The sequence below is a fragment of the Triturus cristatus genome, chromosome 7 (genome assembly GCF_964204655.1).
Source record: "Triturus cristatus chromosome 7, aTriCri1.1, whole genome shotgun sequence".
NCBI lineage: Eukaryota > Metazoa > Chordata > Amphibia > Caudata > Salamandridae > Triturus > Triturus cristatus.
Genome location: NC_140590.1, coordinates 166847220 through 166861245, shown reverse-complemented (window position 1 = coordinate 166861245; position 14026 = coordinate 166847220). Strand labels below are relative to the sequence as shown.

General features: G+C 43.3%; 1 protein-coding gene across 2 annotated transcripts in view; it reads right to left on the bottom strand.

Annotated features, from left to right (window-relative positions):
• HCST (hematopoietic cell signal transducer) overlaps positions 1-14026 on the bottom strand; it is a 79533-nt gene that overhangs the window by 16515 nt on the left and 48992 nt on the right. The window contains exons 2-3 of one of the 2 annotated variants that reach the window (XM_085615947.1): positions 6658-6681; positions 2231-2371 (exon numbers count right to left, since the gene is read on the bottom strand). In XM_085615947.1, the coding sequence (XP_085472073.1) occupies positions 2231-2371; positions 6658-6681 (165 nt within the window). The remainder of the gene's footprint in view (positions 1-2230; positions 2372-6657; positions 6682-14026) is intronic. The other variant, XM_085615948.1, reaches the window with a different exon arrangement.

The following is a 14026-nucleotide window of genomic DNA, read 5'->3' as shown; positions in this document are numbered from 1 at the left end:
CTCTGCTATTCGTCGCTTTGCCCCACCCTCTCCCTCTTACCCTCTGTTGGTCTGCATACCTCCCCCAGCAGCTCCTGCCCACCTTCTATTGTCCATGTACCTGCTTCTAGACCCTCCCTCCATTGTTGTTGACTACTCACTGAGTATCTTAGTGTTTCCGACTTACCAGTCCTGGCATTACCCTCCCTTTTCTCAACACTGTCTGATCCTGCAGTATTCTGGACTGTATATTGGTTTTTATTGGTTTATCTCCTCTGCTCTCTAAACATTGTATAGTGTCCCCTCCCTTTTCTGAGTACTACCCTCTCCAGTAACTTTTTCTAGAATATGATATTATTGTTATTATTGCTCTTCTATCTGTAAATTTGTCAAGAAGTCAGATACCCGCAAGGGTTATGTTCACGCTATAAAAAACTATTCAAACAAAGAAATCAGCTTTCTAAAAAGACTTATTACACCTGTCACTGACCTCGTGAAGGACAAAGAGGAATAGTAGCAACTCTGGTTCCTTTTTGTGGACAAAGTGGAAACAGATGCAAACAACACCGCTCACATTTGTCAAAGTAATGAAAATCCTCCGGAGTACATTCAAGACCATAGTCAGAGAGAATTATTTTTGCAAAACCACAAATTCAGATTATATCATGTTTTAGGCGAAGATCTATAGACCAAATGCAAATACAAACTCGAAAAGACAAGAACTAGGGATGAACAAGAGAATCTGTCGAAAGTGTAAGAGGATAGGATTTTGGATAGACCTGGAGCATGTGAATCTGTAAAAAATATGTGATGGTCATGTAAATGTATCTACAGAAATTACTGAGACATCCTCTGACTCTCCCAGCCATTTGACGGGGCAGATGAGTCCCCTAGTAGACAATGATAGGAGAAGAATATATAGAAGGACAGGGATTTATAGGAAGAAACGGCAAGGAGATACCGGATCCTATACAAACGCACCAAATGGGCACACTGTCACAGACTCAAGGTCAAGGAACTGCTCAGGTCTTCAGCAGTATGGTCAAGGAGTGGAGGTAAAAGTCATTGAGTGCAGTGGTGTGGAGTGCGTCACAACATCACACGGGTTTGTCCTTTATCAATCCTACTAGCGCAAGATTTGCAGTTCTATACAACACACTGGCAGGCATGAAACTTGTGATTCGCAATGTGATGTTACCGCTCAAGCGAAATACGTCTCTTGGATTAAAATTAAAAGGCTTTTGAAAGTATGCAAGGCTTGGCTAAGAGAGTGTGATATAGGTCAAGATTTTTAGCTTAACATTATGTTTAACAAACTATCCAAAACAAACTTGAAATGGTTAAATATGGAGGCAAGCAAGGGAATCTACGAGAAAATGTTGGCGACAGCTGGGGTACATGAGGGTTCAAAGAGATGCTGTTGTCATGGAGATGGTGCTGCTAGGTCTTCGGATCCAGAGACTTTATTGAGACACCATCAGGCTCCTTCATGCTTTTGATGAAGCTGTCTTCAATATCCTATTCCAAAACGGTATGGCTGCAGTCAATGCCTGGGACAAAGCTACATGTCTAAGAGGGTTTCATCATCAAAAACTAGGAATGCTTCTCTGCATTGATTCGATTTGGAAGAATATCAAAGGAACCTGAATTCTGGAGCTCCACAGGTCACTGCACTACGGGTATCAGACATAAAAATAAAATGCAGTCAAGAGGCCATCCACTACAGTCTTCCAAATATACAACACTAACACGGGAATCCTTCACCATAGAGCATCAACAGTGCACCCACAGATTGCATTCCCACCAGAATCCCTCAGTCTAGAGTGCTACATCTATGGCATTGCCACAGGATTTCTGTACTGCAAGAAGCCAGATACAGTACACTGTAGTGTGCCCATTCTGACGCTTTATAGGCGATGCCTCGAACATAGTTTATCTTAGACAATCATCGAAGCCCTGAGCTATTTTGTGCCAGATGAAGAACATCACCACAGCTATCCGGCGGGTGTGTAAATTTACAGTATTCACAAGATGTAGGGTATTCCAACAGGAACAATGTACTAAGGGGTGCTAAATTTAGAATCTTCCCGCTGTATTTCTGTATTAAGGATAGCACATTAGCACATATATCCTGCACTACAGAGAGCTACAGAGTGGTCGAGACGTCCTACAGGAATTGTGGACCAGGGACAGCCAGCTCCACTAAGTTAGTAGTTCAGCACCACTGTGTTGGCAAGAATCCTGCACTTACCAGCACTAGATCCACCTTTGTTCTTCTGCCTCGCACAGAAATACACCACAAACATGATGATGATGGTTAGAACGACGTCTCCGGCTACCACACCCACCAGAGTTCCTGTCTCGATTCGGTAGCAATTGCCACAGTCCATAGCTGGAGAAAGAGGGATGAAAAAAGAAGAATTCACTTGGGATTCAGTCATGACATTAATACATACAGAGACGGCCAATCACAGGGCACAATACCACCATTGTAGAGTGCATAGCAGCCACCCATGTGGTCCAGGTGATGGATGGACCTCAAGGGACTGTTGCTCCAACATACTGCTTCTGCTTGAAATTACAGGGGACAGTGCAATCACAAATCAATGGGTTTGAAACCCATGGGACCTGCCTTCTCAAGAAATCTGTAATAAATTCATGTGGATTGGTGCCACTAAGAAACACTCCTGTGCTTCCATTAAAAACCCTTAAGATGGATTTATCAGTTCACACATGCATGAAAAACACTTGTGTTCAAAAGCATTTCTGAACTGACTCATTCTGTAAGCTCTGGTGAGAAAGTGAAACCGACTTACCATCCAATAACAGGAAAGAATGCCCTATGTTGTAAACAGTGATCTATTTAGCTGGACAAACAGGAGTGATCGATGAATCACCTACAAGGCCATCAGGCGCAATAATCTGGCATATCTGACCAGGAAACTAACTAGTAAGGACAGAAAAAACCACAACATACACCAGGACATGAGCTGGTTCAAGGCGGTGTTCACGCTTCAGCAAACCCTAAATGACACCTTTGGCAGTGCTTTAGGCGCATTTGTAACTGTAACGTGTAAGGGCAAAACTCAATATTTCAGAGTTCCCAATTTCAGGAGCAATCCTTCCAGCGCATGGTCCATGTATGCGCTGGAAGGATTGCTCCTGAAATTGGGAACTCTGAAATATTGAGTTTTGCCCTTACACGGGATATTTCATATTGAGAATACCACAAAAGGATACTTAATACGATCACAAACAAATTTGGTTCATAAAGGAGCAAACGTATCTTGACTTCAGTCTTGAGGGAACATATAAAGAAGACTTCTATGAAATAATTTTTCGCCCTGAAGAAGTCCGTAAGGACGAAACGCGTTGGCTACGCAGATTTAAAAAGAAGAAAATTGAATAAAGGATTTTGAAACGGAACCTGCTGATTGGATCAATGTTGTTTGAATTTATAATATCGTATTGCATACAATTTCTATGGTGTGCTGGATCATAGTGCTTTTGTTCATGACTCCCTTGGAGATTTAGAGGTATTGAATCTCAGATCCTTAGCACCCTAAAAAAGCCAAAAACCTCTTGACCGAACTAAGTAATAGGTGCAGATAGAATTGCCTCTTATCTCATTCTTGTGTATCTGTGCATTTTGTAACTGTAACAAATTCAGTCTGCCAGGATCTTTACAGCCTGGACCGCTGTGGATTTATTTCTGATGTGACCTGGAGCCTGAGGAGAAGGCCCCAACCAAACGTGCTTTGGTATTGATGGTGATCATGGAGCTCCCAGTGCATGCCGTGATCATGGAGCTCCCAGTGCATGCCGTGATCATGGAGCTCCCAGTGCATGCCGTGATCATGGAGCTCCCAGTGCATGCCGTGATCATGGAGCTCCCCGTGCATGCCGTGATCATGGAGCTCCCAGTGCATGCCGTGATCATGGAGCTCCCAGTGCATGCCGTGATCATGGAGCTCCCAGTGCATGCCGTGATCATGGAGCTCTCAGTGCGCCATGTGGCAGACTGCCATAAGACCAGTGGTATATTTGCATTTCTGCAGAAAGAACTCTAGTTTTGGGGGTCTCTCTTGAAAAAAAAAAGATACCAACAGGGCAAATTTGTCTCGAAACACAGCCGACCCGCTGGCATTGTCTTTAACCCCAAAAGCAGCTACATCTATGAAGATAGGAGTTGCTGTTGGGCAAAAAAGGTCACCAGACGCTCTAGGTTCAGTGATCTGTGCTTAGATGGGGTGGATGAGTAGAGTTGTGTGACGGAACCATGCATGCCATTACTTTACCTTGTCAAACCCGACTCCAAAAATCCACCCAACCTAAACTCTAATAATCCTCTTGCCACCCAAATACACCTACCTACTCTAAACTCTACAACTCTCCTGCCACCCAAATAACCTTTCCCACCCTAAACCCTAAAAATACATTTTCCACCCAAATACCCTTACCCACCCTAAACCCCCAAAACACCCTTGCCACCCAGATACCTCTACCCACTCTAAACCCTAAAAATCCCATAGCCACCCAAATACCCTTACCGACCCTTAGCTCTAAAAACACCCTTGCCACGCAATTAACCCTACCCACCCTAAACCCTAAAAATACTCTTCTCACCCAAATACCCTTACCCACTCTAAACCTTAAAAATCCCCTTGCAACCCAAATACCCTCACCTACCCTAAACCCTAAAAATCCCCTTGCCAACCTAATACCCTTACCTAACCTAAACCATAAAAACACCTTTGCCACCCAAATACCCTTTTCCACCCTAAACCCTAAATATACATTTTCCACCCAAATACCCTTACCCACCCTAAATCCTAAAAAATTCTTGCAACCCGAAAACCTTCACCCACCCTAAACCCTGAAAAAAACTCCTTGCCACCCAAATACTCTCACCCACCGTAAACCCCCAAAACGCCCCTGCCCATATATATAATATACATGCATATATATAATGGCTTTATACGTACCTGGAAAATACGTACATTTTCCTGGTAAATGCACATCGTCACCGTTCTTTAATTGTTAAAAGCATGCGTGGTAAAGAGTCATGCGTTGTAAAGCCTGCGCTGAGGCATGCGTGGTTCCGACTGCGTTGTAAAGGCTGTTTCCCCTGAGGCAGTGCCTTCGATTACTGGCCATTGGGCAGCTGGTCTGTTGAACTTTAAAAGACCCCCTAACTCCCAACTACTGGTATAGCCATACATTAGTATCTCAGTCAGTCACAGCATCGTCACTCGCCGATGACTGGTCCGAGCCAGTCCATGAATTCAGGGAGAAATGCAATATCTATGAGATACGCCCATAAAATCAATTTATCTGGAGCATATGTACAGTCACAAGCAGGGAATGTTAGGAGATAACATTTCTGCCTGCCAAGGGGAAGTGGAAACACATGCCCCCCCTGCTTTACAACATCACTGGACAAGGTTACATGGACTTTTCCATACACAGGACTGGCTTTAGCATTGGTGACTCCCGGTGCGACAACATGGCCACCCCGTGCCCCCCCACCCCGTACCCGCAATGACCCTCATCTCTCCAAAGCACCTCTCAGATGTATTTCATGTGTTTTATATTACTTCTCCTACAAGTGTAGGGTGTCAGAGCACTTTACATCACACACACATTACACAGAGACACTGAATCATATCAGTGTGTGGGAATGTTACACAAGACAAAGAGAGCTGCAAGGTGTAGGAGGCACTTGCCATCCATACAGCAGGCAGTATATTTTAGGAGTGCAAGTTTTGGAAAAGCATAAGCTCAGGATTTAAAAGTAATGCGCCCATTGGGGTTGGCTTTACTAAGAATGTATTTGTACCCAAACAAACCCTTTTTTAGCAACATTAGGATAATTAGAGACTGGGGAAAGACCATAAAGTGCTATATTAGAATTGTGACTTGTGAACGGAAAGTAACAAAAGGATCTCTGTGACAAAAGCAGTAATGCACTGAGATACATAAGATACAATCCTGTGCTCGGCATTTATTTATTTATTTTTAGTGTTTTATGAAGCACGAACATGACCATCAAGGTATCAGAGAGCTGTACATGGAGAGGTCTGAAGAGGGTGCCATTACAGTAAGGATCATAGTAATTTAAGATACACTGTATATACATATGGTTTCAAGAGTAGGATCTTTAACAATTGTGTACAATAACCGTGTGCGTTCTTTACAGCAGGCACATTAACCCTCTGTGCTACTGCATTTTGAGTCAAACCTTCCACTAGACTAGACAATACTCCGATCCCTTCCCAGCAGGAAAATGAAATACCAGCGTCATCTCGCCTTTTTAGTGTTGCCTGAAAACTGCTGGTCAAATAATAAGCTCTGTCTGCAGAAGTGTTTTTTAAATGCATAAGTAATTTCTAAACCCGCGCAAACCAAGGTAAGCGCCAGGTGCGGCTGCACCGGTCGCACCTCATACCGTCCATTTACTAAAGTTTCAGAAGGTGTGAGTTGAAAGATAGTGGGTGAAGCATGGGGGAGAAAACGACACGTGAATGTCATGAAGCAACCTTAGATAAGCGGTGGAGGAGGAAGACAGAAGAGAACAGCAGAGGAAGTGACAGCGAGCTAGGCCGGAAGTGAGGGGTGAAGAAGGCAGGGAGGCCGGAAGGAATGCTCAAGACAAGACTAGGAAGAGAACACTCTCACCTTGCTCGGGGAAGACGGGTCCCACTGCAACACAAAAGGAGACAGGTTTCAGGACGTGCAACACTATCTGCAACAAATTACGGAAGTGCAAAACTTTCCAATGAGATCAGAGTTTATGAGAATCAAAATTAGGAAGTTGCTGAAATGGGGGGATGTGGGAGATTGACTGTTTATGACTCACCAGGGCACTCGAAAAGATCATATTACTGTCACCGTTTTACAATCTATACTCACCCAAAATATATTTTTACAAGAAGGCAAGTATGTAGTGTAGTACTGTTTACTAAATCCTCGCAGCGCTAAAAACACAAAGTGAAACAAACATTCATGACTTCAGATTGGTACAGCAACCAGTTCCTACCTTTCAGGCAAACACCTGCAAGACAACAGGCGCGGTTTCTACGCAAGGGTTGACGGTTGTTGGTTTCTATCACTTTTTATGGGAGGCTACTTAAGACTGCAGGACCACTAATGACACTAGCAGCAGTAGTAATTGTAGTATTAGTAGTAGTAGAGAAGCGGCTGGAACCAGGGATCACCGGAAACTGCTTTGGAGAACAAGGCAGGAGATTCACAGACATGTTCTCCCTGTCATTCAGGGGTTGTGATGTGCCACCTGATCACACAAGCACAGCTTCTGCTTTTTGGGTGGGTGGATGCACCAGGGTTCTTATAGGGAGCTAGGGCCTGAAACCGAAATGTTGCCATTTGCCCTTTGTCAGATGTGGCTTGCTCGTGTGAATGCTATGTCATCAATAGCCCTCCGCCTGGACATTCACCAGATTTTAGTGCAAAATGAGTGGGATGTCATGTTAATTGGGATTTGTAGAGCGCATAATCACCGGCAGGTCTCTGGTGTGTGTGTCACCTATAAAACATGGTTTAAGGATATATTTAGGGCCAGATGTACAAACATCGGGAATACCGATTTCCTAATTGCGATTCTCTCCGAATCCCAATTACGAAATCGGTATTCTTAATGTATGAAACTCATATGAATATTAATAAGGTAGGTTGCAGTTTGCGACCCATTAGGAATCACAGCCATCACACAGCGGGTGCCCTGCTGAGGTCAGCCGACCACCATTTCTGTGATTGCCTTTTAATAAAACAATTTTTGTTGTTGTAAATGCAGCCCATTTTCCTTAAAGAAAAAGTAGATGCGTTTAAAAAAAAACAATTTAAACCTTGAAGTTTCATTTTTTAAGAGCAGGCAGTGGTCCCTGGGGCCACTGCCTGCTCCTAAAAAATATTTCTCTTTGCATTCTCACAGGGGACACCTTCCCTTTTGCGAATGGGTTACCACCACCAGTTTTAAACTGGTGGTAAAGTATTACTGTTTTGCAACTGGAAATGGGTCACAAAACAGTAATATATACCTTACCGATTCGGTATCTGGAAGCGTCCCACTAAACACACTCCTTTCAAATACAGATGTGCAAATGCAAAATGTGATTCAGTAAAACATCAGGCCTCGAAAAACTCATAAAAATTTTACTAGACCTACAGGTCGAGTGACTTGAAAAATCTACTTGGTCTAACTGTAATGTGCTTGACCTGTAAACGGGTCTCAAATGATGTGATCTTTGGCAAATATCTTATTTTACAGTCTTCCCATTTTCTTCATTCTCAAATATGAGTGCACCTTCAAATATGTGAGTTCAGCTTTTCTACTGTACAAAACAAAACTCTTTTGTTTGATTAAACAGTCTAAACGTTTGCTCCATGTGTAATTAGAATCTAGTCCATATATTGGGTACACATGATCCCTGACTTGGCTCTCAGTTGACCTATAGCATTGCCATCAGGGCAGGAGCAGTAGTGGTTCTCAGTTCATGTTTAAACACTCACTTTTAATAAATATATTACTAAAGCATGATGTAGTAGTCCACTGTTATTTACAGACAGTAAATTTCCAAGAAGTGGCCAAAAACCTTCCCACTTTCCCACTACCTTGAAGCTTTACTGATAAAAACTATATAGTGTATTAACAATAATCTGTGAACATTGGGTTTTAGAAAACATATTTATTACTTGCAAATCACCAAGTAAAGAGTTCTGATTTGTTTTTCATCTAATTAAAATATTTTTTTCATCACACAGAAGTACAAAAAATGGGCTTTCGCAACTACTGAAATATATTTTGAAATGTTTGTACATTTGACTTATTAGCTCTTTAAATAGGTGTTAGAGAAAACCTGATACCCTACAGCCTTTCATTTCACATTTTGTACAGCAGGTCAGACAGGTCCCTTTACAAAATCGTAGAACTCTGCAGTCAGAGAAGGAAAAGTAATTGTAAACTGACTTCTGGCCAGTGGCTGAACACAGAGCAAATGTGACAAGATACAAACAAGATTAAAAGACATCATTATTGCTCATTCTCTTTCTGACTGAACAGAACACTTTTTCTTTGTCAAATCGCCACAGAGAATAGGTGCTAAATATAGCTCAATCTTATAACATCTGACTCACAATAGCGAGTGGCAGAGTAGATTTTTCGAGGCCTGCATGTTTCGAATCACATTTTGCCTTTTGAACGTTTGAAAATGCATTTTTCCGGTCGCGGGGCTGTTTAAGATCAGAAAAATGCTTTGTGCACCTGGACTCAAGTGCCTTCTTCTGGATTCTATATTTACTAGAAACAGGAAGGTTTGGAAGTGCAAGCATTTGCTTTGGTTTTGAACAGTGAAGTGTCTACTTGTCACTTTCCAATGGCTAGTTTTAAAAAAGGGCAAACCTTAACCGCAGTGGACTAGTGAATTTATATACAGATGCCTAGGTCATAATTTATTATTAACTGCAGATTTCCTGAAATTTACCAACATCCTGAAATATCTGTATAAGCATGTATGCATCATTGGGAGATTTCAACTTATCGACTAATGACATGGGCAATCAGGACATATCTTCTTTTGTGAAACAACAGAAGTTCTGGGGATTAGGCAATGAGTTGATTTACCTATACATGAAAATGTTTTCATCCTTGTTTGCATCCTTGGGTCTGTCAATCTTGCTCAAGTTATTGTGCATTTTTGTCTTTTATCTGATCGTACACTACCTCCTGTATGTTTAATTATGAGAGAAAAATGCTTAGCCTCCCTAAGTCTCCCTAATAAAAATACTGGAGATTTGGCAGATGAAAACTGATCAGTTTGGAAATTGAGCCTCTCATGGAGAAATCCTTTAACAGTCCCTAACCAACTTGAGACTTTGGTCAATTTGTATAGTTCCACCTTTGAGAGTGTTCGTGATCTGCCGGCATCTCTGGGAAGCTGCTGGCTTGAGACAATGTGGCTCTCAATGGAGTGGAGGTCAACTAAATCCCAGCTGAGCTCTATGTCAGAATATGGGTTACTGGTTGGCTAGGCTGTAAGCCCTGGTCAAGCAGCAACCACAATTTTCAGGGTGAGGCACAAGAAAACTCCAATTAACCTGTGCTCAACCCCCAAGTAGCTTGACACAGAGCAGTCATGCTTAATTTAGATACCACGAGTAAAGTATTTGGGCAGCATTTCAAAGAGCAAAACAGTGAAAACACCACATAAATAAAACAAGACCAAAACAACAAAAAATTCAATCAGTAGGACCAGAGTTATTAATTTTGAAGAAATAAACTGCAGTATAGAGCCTAAAAGCATGAATGCCAACTACGGATATCTGGTAGTGCTGGACTGGGTTAAAGTCAAACGTTCAGGCTGACCGCGATGGAGCGTGGCTCAGATAGAGTCCCGCTGAAGTTTTACCTTTATTTATTTATTTTGATAGTTTTATATAGCGCAAACATGACCCTTGCGGGTATCTGAGTGCTTTACAGGTATACAGCGAGCAGAGCAAAACCATCATATTTGGGGGAAAATACAGGATAAAATAGTGACCAGAGAGTAAGGGTAAGCTTTACATTGTTCAGAGAGCAGAGGATATAAACCAATAAGAACAGAACTATAATAGTCAAGAAAACCGCAGGATCATGTAGTGTCGAGAAAAGTGGGGTCTGTGTCAGTTCTGAGACGTCGAAAACACAAAGTCGTTGGTATGCCATAGTCATGAGGAAAATTGAAGAATCAGGATGGGAATCGTAGGCTCAAGGAAGAAATCTGTTCAGAAGAAGTGCTTTGACTTCTCTCTTGAAAGATATAGTTGAGGGATTCAATCTGATTTCAGGGGGCAAGGAGTTCTAAATTCTTGGAGCAATCCCAGAGAAAGATCGGTTGTAGGTTTTCTTTTTAATGAATCTCTGAGGTTTCAGAAATAAGGAGTTGGTGCTTCTGGATAATCTGGAACCACCAGAGAGTTCTAGTTTCTGGACAAGATATCTAGGGGTATTGAAGTGGAGGGCGTTGTGTGTCATGCAGGCAATTTTTAGCTGTATACGTAATGGAGCCAGTGAGAGATTTCAGATCAGAAGTGATGTGGTTATTTCTTTTTTGAGCAAGTGATGAGCCTAGCAGAAGAGTTGAGCGAAGCTCTCAGAGGAGCCAATATGGATCTGGGCAGTCCAGAGAGGGTTACACTTCCATAGTGCAGCCAGGGAATCACTAGAGCTTGCACTGCATGCTGGAAGTCATTGGAATGGAGAAAGGGTTTACATTTTCTTAGAATGTTCATTTGGTTATGGCACTGATGTGTTTCTGCATGTTGAGGTTCTTGTCTAGATTTAATCCCAAAGATCTCGCAGAGTCAATGACTTGTGGAATGCAGCAGAGGACAGTTAGATGTTTCAACCAGTCTTCAATGGCAGGTGACTGGTTGGGTGGGGCGATTGCCTCAAGTTATGTGCCAAGATCCCCGTTTGCGTTGGAGAGGGCTTCAGGGAGCAAGGAGAATGTCGCGGAGGTCTGCTGGCGTTGCTCAAGGGTGTTCCCTGCGGCAATCGATGCTTGCTGTGGGAAGAAATGGTCTGGCAGCGGCTTGCACTGATTTTCGGTGCAAGTGGCGCAGTTCTGATGCGAAAAAGACCATTTGCGGTTGCGAAGAGCCCAAAAGCTTCATTTAAGAGCCCGCTGAGCCACACCAAAGGTACAGGATCTAAGAGGCACCACTTGGGTGTCAGCAACTTGATGAGGACGAGTCCAAGAGCTGTTAGAGAGCCTTTTATGTCCCTAAGGCTCAGATCAGGAGGCCAGCAGACAAGCCCTTTAAGTCACTCTGAGAGTCCTGGGTTCAAGATGGGTTACAAGTTCAGTTCTTCCTCCTCAAGCAAGAGGGCAGCAGGTCAGCACAACAGGGCAGCAGCTCCTTCAGAGTGGCAGTCCTTTCAGAAGCACAGTAGTCCATCTTCCTGGCAAAGTATCCACAGGTCCAGACGTGTACTGAAGAGTTAGTGCCTGAGGTCCTTCTTTTATATACAGGTGTCATGATACTGGAAGGTGGGAGAAGCTTCTAGACAGTGTCTTTGATGTGCATGGGATTCCCTACCTCCCCTGTCCTGGCTCCAAGCTGGCTGAGGTGACAATGCAGGGTTGTTAGGCCCTTTCCATGAAGACAGGACACAGACATTTCAAGTGCAAGTGAGGCCTGATCCAACTCCTCTATCCCATCCTGCCAGTGATAGCCCTACCATTCGCACCTAATCTCTCATTGAGTGTGGCTGTCTAGGAGGAACACAAAGTCCACCTGCCAACAACACCCAGTCTGGTGATCACCGACAGGCTGCCGGCACCAAATGGCTAAACCATGAAAATTCCAACTTTCCAAAAGTAGAACCAACAAAAAGATAGGAGGCTGCATGATTTTAAATATACTTTACTTTTAAAACAGATTACATTACTCAATAACTATGACCTTTGAAATCATTTTCCATATTTCTACATAGATTTACACAGTTTCATAAGAGTGAAAAGGGAGGACATCTCCACTCTTATTCATGATTCTCATATTCAAAACATTGTGCCCAAATAAAATATCTAAAAAAATATTGCAAGTACTAAACATAACCACGAAAGACATAAAACAATACTGTGACACTTATTCAACCGGTCCTAAAAGTAATACCCAGAGAGATATGTTTTTCTTAGCCGTCTTGGGATGAACAGTGCGGTTCCAAAACCACAAAAATTAATTCAAATAAAGTCTTAATTATTGTCCATAATGATGCAAGTAATATGGAATCCCCAGTCTTTCAAATCGCCGACGCGGTTCACTGGGCGCATGTCAACAAAAGCACACATACAGCCAGTGATCTGCTTGCTGAGTTAGGGGGGCTTTGTTTGTCAAGGGACAGCGCCAGGATGCGGGATACGTTTTCACAGCAACAATGAAATTGAACTTAGAAACAGCTATTGCAACGTGATTTTTTCCATTGAACGTGTCCAGTGGGGATTATTCAAGATAGAATTGTCCCACCAGCCCTGGTCCTGAAGAGAACCTGTAACTACCTGAGTTCGAAACGGTTGGCGATTTGAATGTAAATACTATTTACGCCCATCAGCTTGGCAAGAGTTGTGAGTAGAGTACAGTCTCATCCCACACCCTAATATGCATACCTATTATCAGAGGGAGGTGAGTTATCAGGGCGGACAGTCCCTCACCACTCAGTACTACACACACCCGTCATCTGAGAGAGAGCGGTGTCAGCAGAGAGGTCAGTCTCTCTCAACACACCCTACTATGCATACCCATCATCTGAGAGAGAGGTCTGACAGGAGAGGCTAGACCCTCCCCACGCAATAATATGCACACAAATCATCTGAGAGAGAGGTCTAAAGGAAAGGGCTGTAATTCTCCACACACTACTACGCACACCCGTCATTTGAGACAGAGGTCTGAAAGGAAATGCCAGTCCATCTACACACCCTACTACGCACACCTGTCATCTGAGAGAGATGTCTCAGCGGAGAGGCCAGTCTTTCTACACACCCTACCACGCACACCTGTCATCCTGAGAGAGGTCTGAAAGAAGAGATCATCCCTCCCTACACCCTATTACGCACATCTGTCATCTGAGAATAGATGACAGGAGAGGCCAGTCCCTCCTGACGCACTACTACACACACCTGTCATCCTAGAGAGAGGTATGGAAGGACAGGCCTGTTATTCTCCAATCAATACAATGCACACCCATTATCTGAGACAGAGCTCTAAAAGGAAAGGCAAGTCCAACCACACACCCTACTATGCACACCCGTCATCTGAGAGAGAGATCTCAGGGGGGAGGCCAGATGTCCACACACCCTACCACACACACCTGTTGTCTGAGAGGGAGGTTTGGAAGGAGAGGGCTGTCCTTCTCCACTCACTACTATGCACACCTGTTATCTCAGAGAGAGGTCTAAAAGGAGAGTTAACTCCATCCATGCACCCTACTACACACACCTGTCATTTGAGAGAGGTCTGAAAGGAGAGGCCAGTCCCTCGCTACAGATTACTA